Below are 17769 nucleotides of genomic sequence, written 5' to 3' on the forward strand. Positions count from 1 at the left end.
TTTGTGAAGTGCTGGTGTTTTAAGTTCAGGAGAATGAACTAATTGAATGCTTACCTGGTGCCCAAACAGGAAACTCGAAGTACCTACATTTAAAAAAAAAAAAAAAAGCTCTTGGGAGTTCCCTGGTGGCCTAGTGGTTAGGATTCTGGGCTTTCACTGCCGTGGCCCAGGTTCAATCCCTGGTTGGGGAACTGAGATCCCACAAGCTGCGTGGCCGGGAAAAAAAAAAAAAAAGCTCTAGTTCCTAAAGGGGGCTATTACTTAAAAGAGATAAGAAAGTTAGCCAGTAGCTGAAATGATTACGTGAGAAGGTTGGCTGTTGCAATATAGATAGAAATAAAATCTGGTGAGTTAATATAACAAGGGGGTTTCCTTTTGGGGAAAGGCACCCTGGAAAAAAATTTGAAAAACAAACAAGCAAACAAAAAAAGATTTGAAAATATCCTCCATTGGAAACAAAGAAAGAGGACCACTGTCTCAGAGGGAGGGAGGGGATTGTCAGTAATCTAGCCATGGAATAGAAAATGCAAAAATGCCGGTGAAAATTAGCATCCGTAGAGCAGAGAGAATATTAGAGCAGAAATAAAAGGGGTACAAGGAGAAGGTGAAAGGCTTGTAGAAGACAGGGCACTTGTCCCGTGGCACTTATAAATGGGAGCTTTCAGAGAATTTCCAGAAAGGAAGTAATATATGTTCTCCATAATAGATGTCATGAGTGGATGACTCTAGATATTTTAATTACAGAAAAAATTTATAGAAGGAAAGGGCAGGTAGGATGGGAAGCATTATGAAAGTTTTTTTCAAAGGTTTTTTAATGTCACTGCTAATATTTTAAAATTGAACTAGAAAGCATTGCTGCTGGTTTAACAAAATATTATAGGTATCTTTACTACTCAGAGGCCAGAACTGATTCCAGCCTGAACAGGACTCATAAGAACAGGTCGAAAAATAAAAACAAGTATCACTTTGAGAGTTAAGCTGTGAATTTTGCCACTGATTCTTCAGTGCTCTATTGTCTTAGCTGAAGGTTAGAACTACTGTATTTAGAAGTCTAAGGATCAGAAAAAGTCTCAAAGGTTACCTACCTTGCAGGTGGAGGGTGGCATCTCTTTAGGAGGTGTGTGTTGAGGCAGACTCTGAGAGAACTGAGTTAAGGGATATTTTTGTGCCTGTCAAGTTGAAATATTCTTATCTCTCTCTCCTTAAAAGGTACCCCAAAGGTGAGTTTCTGATAAGGTGGAATTTGATTTGTTAAACTGGGCCAGCTAGTTTGGGAATTTTGTTTTCTGGATCCTCATCGTTAATTATCCTTCCTTAGTATCAAGTAAGAAGCATTATAGTTCATATGGAACAGCCCTGGTTTCAATTGGAATGTTAGAGTATCTTCAATTAGATACTCAATTAGAGTATCTTCTTAGAAATAGGGAAACATTTTCTTAACTTCAGTTAATATTGTTAAATATTTTTGTTTCTGTGTTGATTTATATCGTCTTTTTAAAAAATGTTTTATGATAAATAAAAATGGTATGAGTGATAGCTGTTAATTCATTTACCAGAGGGTTTTACAGCTACAAAATTAATGCAAATGTTCCATCATGGAAAATCAGCTGCTACTTTGAGTTAAGTGATTCAGAAACAGCACTCCCTCCCTCCCTCCCAAGTTTTTAACAGTTAAGGTCATGTTCTTGTTCCAGCAACTCAAGTCTATGCTTTTTTAAAGATAATACTTGTGACAGGTCATATGATCTGGGCTTGTAGTTAAAGCAGTTCAGCTGGAATTCACTGGATTTGGATACTTGACTGTGTGTATATGAGCATTAAATAATGAAGCCAATTTTTAGGAAGAAATTGAAATATCAAAATTAATTTTCACCTCCTCCTTGCCCGTCTTCATCCCTACCTCTCCTCCCTAAATAGGAACATGGTGAAGTTTTAAGTGGAGCAATTAACAACTTAATTTTTTAAATCCTTGTATTTGGTTTTAAATGGTAGAAAAATTAAGTTCAGATTTTGTTTCACATGAGACTCCAAGGTTTGCACGTGGATTAATTAAAGCTGTTAGCAACAGAGAACAGTTTTCTCTTTTCATGGCATGAGTTTATTTCTGTGGAGACTATTTCAAAGAAGTAGGATTTTGAGAGACTGCAGGATAGTTGTGGTCTAAAGTTCCTTTTTAAAGAGTTGTAAATGTGTGGCTGGTGGATTGATAGGACCACATATTACCTCTGGCTCCCACAGTGTTCACTGGAACTAGGTGGAGTCTTCCTGGCATCTTGAAAGGCTTGCCCCAGCCTCCAGGCCTAGGAGAGCCTCTGCTTACCCACCTTTTCATTGTCTTACAGAGTCTGTTGTGGTTCTGTGGGGTCAGAGTTTAGACTGCTGTTTCCTAATTGGAATGTTTGTAATTCTGAGTCAATTTTAAATTCTCACACTACTCCTGATGTGCAGAGTGCTAGATAGTGGTGGGTAGTTAACAGTGAAGTTCCCCTGTCCATTCCTTAGATGAATAAGACTTGAGGGTTCTCCACCATTCTTATGAAGGGCATGGGGAATATGGAGACATGAAAATGTTGTCATAGTGAGTTTTGTAACTTACAGCATAGAACTAGTTACATGGTGTGTGGTCTAGCTACCTCAACTTGCATGTAGAAACTCTTCCAAAACAGAAATGCATTTCCCCCCCTTTATTTGTGGCTACCAATTTGGAAGATGGAGCATCCTCCCAAAATTTTAGACTTTCACAAACCCTTTTCTCGAGGGTATCTTGGGTGCCCATTTTAGGTTCAAAATTCGAAGGAAATTAACCCAGCATTTATTGAATGCTACTGTGCCTCTGGGCATTGTGCTATGTGCTTTGATATTTTCTTCATGTGTAAGTACAATGAAATGTGTCTCTTTACCTTCTGTACTTATTCCCCGAAATTTGCATTTAAACCCATTAGTGTGTCTGTACATGTAGGCATAAGACTGGCACTTTTGTTATGAATTATATAAAAAAATGCTACTGCTAACTACATACTTCTAAAAAGCTATGAAAAACTGCACATGAAAGAAAAATTGCACATTTATGGGGAAAAAATATGAAGATTGTTATTATGAGTTGGTATTAGAACATAATGGTATAAAAAATTTCCTTTGGATGGGGATTTGGAAATTAGAATAACCGAATAGTTAAAAATATAAGGGATATTTTATTTTCCCACTTTGAAACTTTCCCTTTTTGAATGTTTGTGAACATGCTGTTTTGATATGTCAACTGACTCTTTGTGTTTATTAGCACAGCTAAGTTTTATTTCATAATATGGCTTTTTAAATACCTATTAAGCAATTAATTCAGCTTTGTTGTTGAATACATTTAAACCATCTATGAAAAAAAATAAATTTAGTAACGGCCTTCTTTTACCCTCAGGTCGTCTAAACTATTCATATCCAGGATCCGATAGCTCTCTGCTTATTAATGGTAAGTGATAATTGATTCACCTTAGTGAAGTTCATAGAACTGTAACAAGTTAGTACTGGGTAGAAAATACAGTAGTTAAGCTTCAGCAGGTGGAGAAATGACATTAGTTTGCTCTGTAATGAATATGCAAGTTGCTATTAATCTATCACCTATTTTATGAATAATTATTATTCCTGCAACTTAGAGCAGGAACTTTTTTTAAACTTTGAGAGCCAGCTAATTTGCTGTCTTGAAACTGGTGACAATGAGAATAAATGAGACTCCCATAATGACACATAAAGAATGGCTTAATCCAATGTTAGCTTCTGTAGCACTCTACAGAAGACCTTTGAAATGTCAACATAAAAACCATTTCCATGTAGCTGGAATAGTGTTCCAGGAGAAAGGCAAGGTAATCAGAGATCGAAAGTCAGACAAAACAGCCTGAGACCACAGGGCTTGACACTGCAAAGGACAAGGTCATTCACTGTTTGCTGTCTAATGACAACAAGAAAAATGAAGTTTTATTAGCCTTTGCAGTGCCTTCTGTAAATTCTCCTTGCCTATTCTAAATATTACCACTGCGCTGCTGAGTTCTCTTTTTATGTGCGTATTCTGAAGCAAACTAAATTTCACACGGAAGGAGGGGCCATCTACTCACAGAAGGAATTAAAGAATTAAAAATTGTCTTTTTTGTAGTACTATAGTTTAAAATAATTGGGTGGAATACAGAAGTCTTGTTTACTTCTTTACCACTCTTTTACTGTTGAATATGGATTTCAAATTTGTGTGTTCATAATGCCTTCCATTTGCCAAAACTCATTTTAAGTCCCACCACTTCTATGAATTATTCTTGACCAAATAACTATATTCTGCTCATTCCCAAAACAAAGCAAAACCAAAAAATCCTACTCCTTGTCCATGCTATAGTATGAATAAGGAATTAAAAATTGCTTTTATGACTGGATTTCTTTTTGGTTAGTGTTTAAAATCAGTGTTCTGTAGAATGTAAGACTGTTGAGCCAAGAAATGTTAGAAGGAGATTTGATTTATGAGAGTTACTGGGTGCATTAGATCCTCTGGAGACTATATGGTTTGTAAAAACCTCACTTGTTCATTAGTCTTTCGTCTTTTCATGCTACATTTGTCAGAAATAATGCCAAAATATAATATTTCAGCATAAATGTGTGTAGACCGAAAACCAAACACAGTGGTGACAGTGACATCAGGATAAGGGGGAGTAATATAAGGCTTGCCATTGTAGCATGGTTTCATCTTTTCCTGTGGAACGAGTTCCAGAGTCAAGTGCTGGAAATTGCAGCAAACCAAGATTTGAGATACTGTTGTGTGATCTTAGGCAAAGTGATCAACTCTTTGTTGTCCCAGTTGCTTCATGAAGTCGCTAAATTAGACCAGTTGCCCCTGGGGTCATCTTTGTTGAGATGAGAAAAAGAAACACTCTCTAGTGGGTTTTCCTTAAAGCCCAATTCACTTAATTTTTTTTGAGTCTTTTATGAGATTCTTTCCTTTTACCTCCCCCCCCACCCCCATTAATATCCTTTCTTTTAAGAATAGATTATTTTTTAACAACCCTTACTTGGCAAAGAAAAAAGAAAGATAACTTTCCCCTCTGAATGTTTATGTTTTGAAATTTTATTGGCCCATAGATTCTAGAAGGAGACTAGATGGTTTTTACTGTTGTAGACATGGAAATTTTGTTATAGAAGTATACTGACTGAGGTTAACATTACCTCAGACTGAAAGATAGGATGATAAAGAACAAAAAGATGTCAAAGAGGGGAAACTTGCTGGCTCCTCAGGCAAGACCCAGAATATGGGGTTATGGCTGCCATGCTCTCAGATCCAGTATTCAGCTTTGCAAGGTCCCGGAACTTGATTTTGTCAGATTTGATCAAGTGCTAGTTCTTAATAACAAGCCAACTAGGACCGGATGCCAATTTATGCATTCATAATGAGGAGTACAACTTCTGGGTAGACCAGATGCTAGAATTTACTGATAGACCCATTCTCTGATAGCAAAGTCCAGGTTTTGGAAGACTGCTTAAAAATCTTGAAATTAAAGCAAGGTGGGGGTGGAGGGATGTTAAGACAATTCTTTAGTCACCTTGATTTAGGCTTAGGCATTGCCCATTCTCTTCAGTCAAATTTATGAACCATCTTCTATGGTGGATTGCTTCTATAGATAAATTGATCTCATTCATATGTTGATTCTTAGTAGCTTTGTTCTCAGTATAGCTCAGGTTTTGGGGGTCCCCATATTGAAAATCTAGTGTGATCCATTAATTGTGTTTAATGAAGATAAACTCAAAAATCACAAATGCTACCCATTTCATAGGACTGTGGTGGAGATTTAAGTGCATGTACAATCATTTAGCATAGCACCTGGCATGTAGTCAAATTAAATAATTAGAATGTCATTTTGGGGGGATTGGGAATATTAGTGCTAAAAATTTACAAGGGAAAAAAACACGAAACAAGGGATTATGATTGTCTATGAATGAACATGCTTTCTTTGTCTATTATTAAGAGCGATAACCTGAAACTTTATTTACTTTTAAATACAGTCCCTTTGCATCTTACATCCATTCAGCTTTTTCTTAAAACTGAAAATAAAAGCCTAATATGTTGTGTTGCTTTATATTCATTATTCCATTTTAAGACTTTAAGGAACCATCAGGAGCTGTTCTTTCCTGTCCACCTAAATAGTCTACTCAGCCTTTTAAAAACCTTTAGAAAGGTGATTATATAGCTATACTCTACTTTGCTTCAACTATAAGTTTCAGAGCTTTTTCTTCCAAGCCTCTGTTGAGTTGAGAACCATTTCTTGCTTTGTTTGAATAAAAATGTGAAAGAGCTGTTTCTTCTCTTTCTCACATGCACATTTGAATTTTGACATGATTTTTATTGTATAACTTGTTTTGAAAATTTCAAGCAATCACAAAGCTTTTTGGAAAGAAGTGGGGTTTAAATCCTAAATAAATTAAAAGAAAAAAAGATTCAGAGTAGTTAGTCTACTAGCTTCAGCAGTTTATATTGGAATAATATTGGAATTTGCATGTACAAAGATAAAAAGAGCTTACTTATCCAGTGGATCAGATTCAGATTGCTTTCTTTTTTCCCCTTGGCTATGCTCAGTCATCAGTTTTCAGATTATGCAGTTACCTTCATATTACCACTCATGACTTTTAAAAGACACTGCCAGTATAATTCAACAAATAATAATTGCATGTTCTAGGGAATTATTATTGTTGCTATTAGTCATAGAGATATTTTTGAGGGGCATTCTTGGGGAAAATCCTTGGATTTTAAATGATTAAAAAAAAAAAAAAGCAATTTTCTAGCTGCTTTTTGGATATGGTATTAGTTTGCTAGGACTGCCGTTAACAAGTACCACAGACTGAGTGGCTTAGACAGAAATTTATTTCCAGTCTTGGAGGCTGGAAGTCTGAGATCAAAGTGTCAGCAAGGTTGATTTCTTCTGAGGCCTCTCTCCTTGGCTTGTAGGATAGCTGTCTTTTCCTTGTCTTTACATGATTTTCCCCTGTGTGCAAGTCTGTGTCCTAATCTCTTGTAAGGACACCAGTCATATTGGATCAGGGCCAACCCTGGTGACCTCATTTAACCTTAACCACCTCTTTAAAGGCCCTGTTTTAAGTACAGTCACATTCTGAGGTTCTGGGGTTCAGGACTTCAGCGTATGAATTTTGAGGAGGGAACACTATTCATCCCGTAACAGATGCCGTTTCCTAGTTAATCTTATACATAGTAGGAAGATAGTTAGAATATCCATTTTATGTTACGATAAGCAAGGCTGAAACTTGCTCAGTTTCTCAGCTAAGTCCGAAAGGAGTGCTAAGCATAGGCCAAACTCACCCTATATTCCTCTGGTGTGTCTTGGTTTAGCTCTGAGATAGATATCAGATTAAATGATTAATATTCTTTTTACCCAACCTGAAGCTTTATTTTGTCCAAGAAAACTAACATTTAACCACCACTACCTCTGTATAAAAGTGCTCGTGCATGGTACTTTTTTCCCTAACTTCCCATTTCACTGCTTTAGCCCTTAGGATTAGCTGCTTCAAAAATGAACCTTGTGGCAGGGAAAGTTATAGAACAGCAAAATATTGGGTTGGCCAAAAAGTTCATTCAGTCAGTGAACACGTTGTTCGATAAAGTTCTTCGTGAAAATGAAAAATGCATCTTTCATTTTTACTTAAAACTGAACGAACTTTTTGGCCAAGCCAGTAAATTAGTTTCGAACAGATGCATGTATGTATGTATTTCCTAGCCTCTGTGTATGTCTCTCCCTTAGAAGCATCAGCTAAAATATTTGCTCGTCCCAGAAGAGAAGATTAGTAAAGGTTAGCGTAGAACAACACCTCTTAATTATAGTTCTTTGGAAGGAAAGGGAGAAGATTGTTTGCTTAAAGGGGACGGGGGACAGAAATCTATGAAAAGGGAGGGGAAAATTTACCCAGGAGAAATGTAGATTATAGTCACTTGCTGAAAATGTATATAATATGGTTCTAGTTGCTACAGTAAGGAGCATGTTGAGAGATCCCTTCTTGAAAAAGACAATATGAAAACATACTGTAAACTCTAAAGTGCTCTACAGTTGTTAGCCTTGGGATAGTAATGGAAAGCTGAAAGTAACTGTTGAACACTAATCTAAGAATTTATACATATGAGTTTACTTTTGAGGAAGAAAATTATTATTTACTGAGCGTCTGTCTGACTGTCTGACCATCATATATACATGTGGTATCTTTTGTGATTCTCTCTTCATTTCTCCATTTTTATAAATAAGAAACTGAGGATTAGGGATATACAGAAACTAGAATTACATTGATACTCTGCCCTTCTGTAAGATAGCTCTTGATAAATAATCCTCTCGTATCTTTATTATACCTTATCAACATTCTTTGAATATTGTTAATGCCAGCAGGCTAGTATAAACAGAAGCCAATGTGACATAGGAAATTCTCTTAAGCATATATCTAAAGTAATGTTGTGACCATGAGCCCATTAATAAATTAGGAGGTGATTTATAAAATCATTTAAAATGATTCTTCGCATCTTTGTTGAATTGTATGCTTTGGTCTTTGTAATGATTGTCTGCTTTTGGGTTCTACCACCTTTATTCTTTTGTTAACAGATCAACTCCTTTTAGCTTCCAGCCTTTGATTTATAGCTTTTTAACTGACTTACTAATTTGATTCCCCCACATACTTTTTTTTTTTTTGGTTCCACTGGAAAAATCAGTTATTTGATAACATCTTTTAATCTGAGCCCTCTCCCCTTGTTTTTCCAAGTAGCATTGCTATCTGCCTTCTCAACATGGGGGCAGTGAGAGGTAGATGGAGAGCCTGAGGTAGGCCAGAGGTAGTGTGAATAGGATCAGTCTTTCATTGCCCACTAAAAGCTAGTCATATGTTACTCCTTATGGCCTAAAGTCCTATTATTTACAGAGTTGATTAGATGCCCTCGTGTAGGAAAGGATGCTTTTCTTTAATATATCATTTGTTTGTTTTTAATGTAAGTACCAAGAAGAAAACCCAAAAGGGTCCATTAGCAAATATAGTAATATAGTGTACACAGTAGTAATACAGTGTACACAGTAGTAATAAATTTAAATAGTGCAGAAAAGGATAAAACAAGAAGTGGAATCATTCCTTCTTTCCCCATCCCAGTCCCTATCCTCAAAGGTTTTTGTGGTTGTTTCTAGAAAAAACATTTGTGTATATTCCCACATATCTGTTTATATTTCCTTTATTTTTAAGTTCACGTAATAAGAATCATACAATACACACTTTGGCACCTCATGCAAACTACATTTTAGAGAGCTTTAATATGAACACATGAATATGTGCCATATTTTTTAAATGGCTGCATTTTTTGTTATGAATATATCACTATTATGGATAATTTGTTCCTTTTGTGACTAACAAATATTATAACATGAGAAAAAGATACTTTTAAAGAGATAAATAAATGATATTTTCATTTTTATAATGAAATATATATATATAATGTGTATTGAAAAAGACCCGGTCAGTCTTTCTGTACCTTTTTGCAAGTCTAGAATGCCAGACTACTGGAATTTTACTAGAGGGAATTTACTGATGAATATAGGGCATTTTTAAGCAATCTTGTAAAGACACTTTGGAAATAAAGTATTTATCATAGATCTAATAACAACATGCATCCAGAAGTTATAAAAATTTATAGCCATAATGTTTCCAGCCCATTTAAAAAATTCTTGAATCATTTTAATACTGAACATTAAATTATATAAATCAAAACTAAGTAATAAATATAAAAGATAAACATATAAATAGTATTAATCTTAACTCTGATGGGAACTAGAAGATTCTTCTTCAATAATAGTATGCATTTTTGAAAACTTTTAACAGTGTATACTCTTTGGTAATTCAAGAACAATTCTAAGCAGGGTTTATTTCAGCTGACTTAGCCAGAAGTTTTTCAAAATATAGATTTCTTTAAACATATTTAAAGTGATTTTTTTTTTAACTGCCGCTTCCTCCAGTATTTGAAAAACATCAAATAATGTGCAACACTTGATAATCATGAGATTGGAAATCTGACATTTTCCTCAGGAAAGTGGTGAAGCTCTGTATTATAACTATTTCATCATAATATGCTTCCCCAAGTATAATTTGAAATAGGTGAGAGAATTGTGCTTAAGTACCTCTTTTGTACATAGATGAAGTGGCACCACTTACCATTCTGTTAATATCTGGGTTCTGGTTACATAGGTGTGTTCATGTTATGGAAAGTTCATTGAACTGTACACTTATGATTTGTCTACTTTCCTGTATATATGTCATATGTCAAAATCTATATTAAAATAATGTATAGCATTATAATAAGTGGAAATAAAAAATTTAAACATTCTCATTCTCTGTGCTCCAGAATGTCATTGTTTTTATTTTTTGGTACTACTTTATATTAATTTGCCTATTTGATTAGGCAGTTTTTGTAGCTATAAGCATTGTACACCTGTAACCTGTTTTCCCTAAATGTGGGAAAATGTTTCTAAATATAGTTTTTAGAATTTAATCGTGGAATTTGATCATGGATTCTTTTATATTAACCAGCTTAATTTTGTGGTACAGAATCAAAGTTTGAAAGTCCATGTTTGAAGACTTTGAGAGTATTTGATTTTTGCTTTTGATCTATAGCCTTTACTGTTCCTGAAACTGTACTTACTATTGAAATAGCGGAAGCTATGAGATTTTTTAATGTTAATTTTGTAGCTTTTAAAAGCCCACTCTTTTCAAATATCTGTTTTCTCAGAAATCCAAGCAGCATCAATCAACTTTTTAAGATTGACAGAACCAAGATATTCAAATAATTAATTTCCCCAAACTCCCTTGTCTTTGAAGCAGTTGTATGAATAGAATGTTCTTAAACAACTACTTCTGTGACATCTTTGTCTTTCTAACCTCTGTCAGGTTCACTAAGTGAGAAAATACGTCCATCCCCACCCCAAATTTAAGAACTACTAAAGTGAAAATCTAACAGCTGAGGGAGATTTTACTGGTTTTAATCCATTTGCCTAAGTACTTTGGTGAAATTCAATGTTATCTAGTAATGATAGACATTATTTTGGTATGAGACATAATTTTATTTTGGAAAATAGGTACATGGTACTTCTAAGTTATATTTGTAACTCAGTTATAACTAAGCTGTACTTACTTAGCATTTATCGAGAAGGCTAAGAATGAAAACCCTGACCAGTTCGTGTAGTGATCTCTTAAAATGTGCTATAATTTCTAACTGGAAAACCTATCCCAGCTTCCTGTTTAAACTTCCTCTCCAGTCAAGAGACCTCACTTGTTGCATATGTTGCTGTTCTCGGCATCTTTCCTTGAGCATTACAGCACCCCTATTCATGCCATTGCCAGGTCTTGCAGTGCCTTTTCTCTGTTTTCTCTTTAAGGTCCATCTCAGAGCCATACCCTCCCCTCTCTGTCTCTTTAATCAGAACGAGTTTCTCCTCCTCCTCTGCTTCTGTTGCACCTAACACTTAACATGCCTATTGCTGTAATGGTTACATTACCGTTATTTGCTTATGTGGCCACCTGGCCTTTAAGTTCCATGTAGTCAGACCCATGTGCTTAGCAAGCACATGTGCTTAGCAAGATCAGGCATGCATTCAAGAAATGTTTGTTGAATAGAATTAGGGTATTTGGCCAAACTGCACATACAAGTTCCAGTTTGTTTGAGGGAAGACATTTTCTCAAAAGTTTTCTGATTTGAAATTTATACTGCCATTTTCTGAGTATTCAAGTATATACATATAATAATTATATAAGTCTATATTATATTGTATTATACTATATTATATTATATTATATTGTTTTTCTTCTCTTCTTGGTTGGAACCTACTTTGTGATAAAATGCCACACTTTTTACTTTTCAACATTTGGGCCACGGTGGAAGATTTGATTAGGGACAAGAAACTGGCTAAAAGGAAGTTTATAAATTTCCTAAAGACTTCATTTGTTATGAGTTTCTTTATTAGGGAATAATTGAGAAATAGTATAAAACTGCTGTTTATCCTGTAGTGGCAAAAAAGTCATGAATTAAATATTGAAATATCTACTGAATGGCTAGTTAGCAGGGAATTCTGGGAGAAATTAAGATCAATATGGTAGGAGTTGGTTTAGATCATGTTACATATCCCTTAGTTTCATACTAGTTTGGACCTTGGGTGACAGAGCAGGAAGTTTCCCTTAAAACAAGTAAGGCTCAATACACTTTTTACAGTGTCCTTGAAGAACTTAAAAAAAAAATAATGCATTAAATTGACCTCTCACCATCGAAATTCCATATTTTTTTGAGATGCTTACCAGGAAATGAGGAATATAGCCAATTTTTTTCAGTTTCTAAAGCTGGTAGATGAAATCACAGTTGATTCTTTTGACAATGTTTGAAAGGTTGTTTTTTTGTTTTTTTTTGTTTTCTCATTTGACATGCAGCAAGGACATATGGGCGAAGGAGAGGTAACATTATTGTTTCTAACTTTTGAATGTATCAGTTGTATTTGGAGAGGACCCAAGTTTGCTCAATTTCTAACCCTTGTTGGGAAGCGGGTAGGGGGAATGAAACATAGCTGTGATCAATACATACTTTATGTGTTATAGTTAACATTATAGACATTCTAATTTGAAGGAGTCAGAATGGTAGGATTTGGATTTGAATTGAAATAATTTCAAACTCACCTTATTTATATCTGAAGATTTGTTTCCCTTTTTTCCTTTGTGAAAGGAATTTCTTAGGAGAACAAAATTAAGAATCTTTAAAAAGGAAAATATAGTATGACTGGTCCCAAAATACCTGATTATATTGGAGGTTCAGTTATGCTTGAATAGCTTAAATCTACTTTCAAAAATTTTTATATATTTGTCTATTTATTACTGAGCATAATACTGCATTTTGTTTAAAATGAGACTAAATAGATGACTAATCCTATAAATTTCAAACATTGAGGGGGGGGGTAAAGCTCTACACAGTTTAGAGAATTTCAAAGAATCATTTCCTAGAGTGTCTGCCTGAATAAACTTTATTTTTGCCTCCTGTACTATAGTTTTGCCTTTTTATAAGAAAGTAAGTTAGACAGTTAAATAACGTAGCTTTAAAATATAAGTGACTTTTGAAGATCCAGAAATAACCTCCAATTTTAGAGTCATTTTTTATCTTCATTATATAACTCTTTTGAACTGTGGTTTTATAGGGTAAATTCATAACAAATATACTGTCAATTGTGTTTAATAATGAAAGTTGAAAGGAAGACAAGTGTGGTGACAAAAGGATATTGGAATGTTTCAGTAAAGGAAGAGCACTTAAGATATGTTTCTGCAGAATCCATTAACGAATTCCTTATGTAGTACCTAGAAGTAAATTGGCAGCCTGAAAAGTGACAATACAGTGCTTGAGAGATTCTACAGTTCTTTGTAGCTCTTTGCTTTGTTTATGATTTATAAGTTCATATTTTACTGGCAGGTAAGTATGGGAAGAATATTAACCACATTGGCATCTCTGGTCTTTTCTGTTTTTATATTCTGAATGATAGGATTTTTTAACAGCAAACGTAATGACTAGTTTTTAGAATTAGACACTACCTGTACCAGCTGATAATTACTCAACTAAAAGAAAATTTATCTTTAGCATGCCTAAAAATCTTAAATTCTGTAAGACTAGCCAACAAAATTGGATAACAGCATCAAGTGGATTTTGATGGCATCCCATTAGTTAAGGTAAACTGAGTGCTCACTTTAAAAATCAACTTGTTCATTTTAGGGACATTCTTAGAGGAAATTGGGCAGGCTATATTATATGATGTTTTAAAGAAATTTAAGTGATCTAGCATCTGATAGTCAAATTTAATACTTAGTGTACATGTGTAGGTTGCCAGTGGCCATGGGGCCCTGCCAAGGTGGTGCAGTCTGCTGCCAACTGCTTTCAAAAGAGTGCTCCCTCCTATTGTACTTTCACCTCGCTCAAGTTTCTGGATCCCAGTGGGATGGTTGAGCAGCCCTCTATTTAACCATGTACTTTCTCCCTGACTCAATTGGGACCTTAAGGTGATGGAAATTCAAGAGCATATCTAAGTGATTTGTTGTTCAGTGAGAAAAATAAAAGCAGCAGTTTTATTGGATCTGCTGTTTTCCTTGTTTCTCGTGTAAGATAATCAGTGGCAAGGAACATTTTCTGTTAGCTTTTTTTTTCCTGCTTTCTGTTCCAGGTCAGTCTTCACTGTTTCCAATGGAAGATGGATTCTTGGATGATGGCCGTGGGGATCAACCTCTTCATAGTGGCCTGGGTTCACCTCACTGCTTTACTCACCAGAATGGAGAAAGAGTAGAACGATATTCTCGCAAGGTGTTTGTGGGCGGATTACCTCCTGACATCGATGAAGGTATATTTAGAAAGAGCCGTTTATAACATGGTGCCCAGACTGTGGTGCATAGTAGGTAATGCATAGGTAATGGTTGCTGTCATTATAATAACAGTCTTATCTGGCTCCAAGTGTTCAGTTGTGATTGCATTGTTCTCTTGTCCTGTCTTCCTAACACAGCATGTAAGGTTAGTTCACAGAAGGAAAGGGAGCGGGACTTTGGGAACCAGCTGAAGCAAGTGGCTGGACTAAATCAAAAAGAGTTAAACATCATTGGGAAAACTTCTCAAGGATTCTGTTGTGGGCAAACACAGACGCTAACTGCATTTTTGTCTGTGTGTCCTTCCTTGGCCAAATTCAATTATTCATTTTCCTATTTTCTACCTTTTATGAGTGCTCTGTAAATGTACAGTTAATTGTTTAAAAGTTTAAAATCTTAGAATAAGCCTGAACTTTTGAAAAATATAGCCTAGAGTCTTAGGGAATCTTAAGAGTTATATCATTTTCTGAGTATTTTTTCACTTGTCAAATATTTACATGCTTTCTGAACGTTATAAACTGTTCTTAGGATTGTTTAGAGTAGTAAACAAGATAGAAAGCCCCTGCTCGCATAGAGTTGATATTCTAGTGGGGGAAGGGAGATAAAAAATGTGTGAAAATATTAGAGAATAAGTACTGAAAAGAAAACAGGTTGATGTGATATAGTGAAGTCTCAGAAGGGAGACTTGTGAGATTAGGTGGTTAAAGAAATCCTCTTTGAGGACGTGATATTTGAGCTGAGACCTGAATAAGGAGCCAGTCATGCAAAAAGACATAGAGGACTATTGTCCAGAAGTATTTTATTCACCTGTGGGTCTAAGTGACCCTGACAAAAATCAAAGTAGCGACCATATAGCAACCACATATCCTTGCTTGCTTTTTTTTCCTAATCTATTTTGTCTTGGTTTCCTGAATGGAAATGGAAAGAAATGTTACGGAGGATAGAAGAGTTTTCTCTAAAAATCTATAAGGTCTAATAATGAGGTTTAATAACTTCCCATTTAGATTGAGATTAAACTTACTGAGCCACTACATTTTCCTTAAGATGATCAGTCTTTTGGAAGGTTGAGACAACAATGGCTTCAAAACAGCCAAAGATTGAAATAAACACAGGGTTGTTTTTTTTTTTTTTTTTTGTCTATGATAAAACGTCCCGGAGGAAGCTGTGCTGAAATTTCAGGCCAGACTGGCTCAATCTCCGTTCTGTCGTCAGAAGGCATAGCTTCTGCTCAAAGTGTTCATCCTGGGCTAAACACCTCAGCATGATGTTGTTCACTCCAGTAAGCTCCTGGGTGTGACCTTTTCTTTTCTCTAGCTGGAATCCTCACTTTCCTTAGCATCATGGATTCTAGGTTTTATGAGCCTTTAGAGGTCAAATCTTTAACACTCCTGAGCCCTGGATGGACTTCAATGAGGAAATTATATGCTTATATACAGACAGAGAAGACTGAATTTTATCTGACCTTGCTTGGGATAAGTTCCTTCTCTGGCCTAGTTAGTCTGTATCTTTTAGGAAAATTACTAAGCAATCTTAAATGTATCGTTCCTAAAATTCTTAGAGGCACAGGTAAATTTGACCAAGTTGGCAAAGGAGGTGGTTTACACTGAGCAAAATTAATGGGAATTGTGTTAGTCATCTTGCTTTATCCTCAAGACCACGTATGATGATAAGTCGGTAGCAATTTAGGCAGGCAGCCCTTTCTATTAAAATGTGAAATATGTATTCCTGAAGAATACTGTGTTCTGCGGAATTGTGCACTAAGAATCACAGGGTTTATGGGGCAAAAGGGGCTAGAGGCAGATCACTTAGAACCTAATGAATTTTGTACCAGAAGCACTAACAAAAAGAGAATTAGTACCTTGGAAATAACTTGGACAATTCAGGCAAGCAGCTCAGTATGGTTAGAGACTGCCTCAAGGAATATTGAAAATGCACAAAACCAATAGAGCAGAAATTCTGGCTTGCTATCTTGGAGGCAATGCAGATGAAAGTGGACCTCTGAGCAGCTGAGGAATGCAAACTCTCAGGACATAAGAGCCCTGCAAGGTTGGGGGGACACCTCTCTGACCAGAGAGGCTTGGTTGCTATGCTCATTTTTAGTTTTCTTATAATAGAGCTGAGGGGGCTTCTGCCTGCACATCACCCAAGCTGGGGGCTTTTTCCTTTCCTGCCGAAGGTTATGGTTCTCCCACTATGCTAGCTCACCTTGCTTAGGAAAAGTCATTTGTGAACCAGTATAATGTCTAGGTTACACTGACATCATTCCCCTATTTATCAATCTCACACGAGCTGAACGGTACCGTAGCAACAGGCATCATAGCTGTTCGAACAGACTACTGGTTCACAATCTGGAGGAGATGAGAACAGTTCTACCAGACTGAAATTTGAACGTGTTTCTCATCTCTCTTTTCTGTTCCTGCCCTACTCCCAGGTCTTATCTACACGTGCTTACCTACTCTTTCTAGAAGTTCCCTGGAAATTTATTTTCCTATAGTCTACTCAGTAGTTCTCCAAATATATAATATAGCATAACTGGTATCGTTTACATTAATAGGAAAATATGATCAAGTCTTCCTTGTCCATCCCATGTGCGCTTCCTTTACCTTCTTCATAAGGCTCAGAGATATTGGTGTCCAAGGAAGATGGTTGGTGAGGGGGAAGACGGTGCCAAGTGGAGGGCGTGTGTAGGTATACACATGGAGGGGGCCTGCTCAGAGGCCTCGGCAGCAGCGTGCATGCTGCCCAGTAAATCAGGGCAATAAGGGCTAGGGTGCAGAGGTGGAAGGTAGAGGAGACTGCCAGGGCAGCTAGCTGAAAGATGGGTTACGTTGAGCAAGGAAGCCAACATATTGAGGATAATGAGAACTTGGTTTCTCATAGCGAGAAGGGAATTTACAAACATGGGAAGGGGGGAAGGCTAGAAAAAAACATGAGATGTTGGAGTGGACTTGCAGTTACCAGTATGAACTCATTTTTATAAATGTACACAGATATAGAAACAGTTATAAATATATCTGTGTGTATGTTCATATATTTTCTAGCTTTGTCCTCTGAGAAGTCTTAGAAATAATAAATATCCACTAGCAATGACTATATGGAATACCTAAATCTTAGTTTCTAAATACCATTTGTCACTGAAAGGAATGAGGATTTCTTGGGCAGGGGCAGTGGGCGGGGGGTGAGAAACGGCTAATTCTAAGGGTAGGGCAGAGAAAGAACAAGATGAAAGCCTGGAGTATCTTCTTGGGCCAGGAAGTATGGAAGCCCTTGAAGGATGATGGGGGGATAGGTCAAAAGGACGTAGGAACCCCCTCTGGCCAAATCAGGGACAATTTTGAGGACAAA

At 36.1% G+C, this 17769-nt stretch overlaps 1 protein-coding gene across 3 annotated transcripts in view; it reads left to right on the top strand.

Moving 5' to 3' along the window:
* CPEB4 (cytoplasmic polyadenylation element binding protein 4) overlaps positions 1-17769 on the top strand; it is a 63791-nt gene that overhangs the window by 34256 nt on the left and 11766 nt on the right. The window contains exons 3-5 of one of the 3 annotated variants that reach the window (XM_036847101.1): positions 3410-3460; positions 12466-12489; positions 14232-14405. In XM_036847101.1, coding sequence (XP_036702996.1) covers positions 3410-3460; positions 12466-12489; positions 14232-14405 — 249 coding nt within the window. The remainder of the gene's footprint in view (positions 1-3409; positions 3461-12465; positions 12490-14231; positions 14406-17769) is intronic. The other 2 variants (XM_036847102.1, XM_036847103.1) reach the window with 2 other exon arrangements.

Source organism: Balaenoptera musculus, chromosome 3, assembly GCF_009873245.2.
Source record: "Balaenoptera musculus isolate JJ_BM4_2016_0621 chromosome 3, mBalMus1.pri.v3, whole genome shotgun sequence".
NCBI lineage: Eukaryota > Metazoa > Chordata > Mammalia > Artiodactyla > Balaenopteridae > Balaenoptera > Balaenoptera musculus.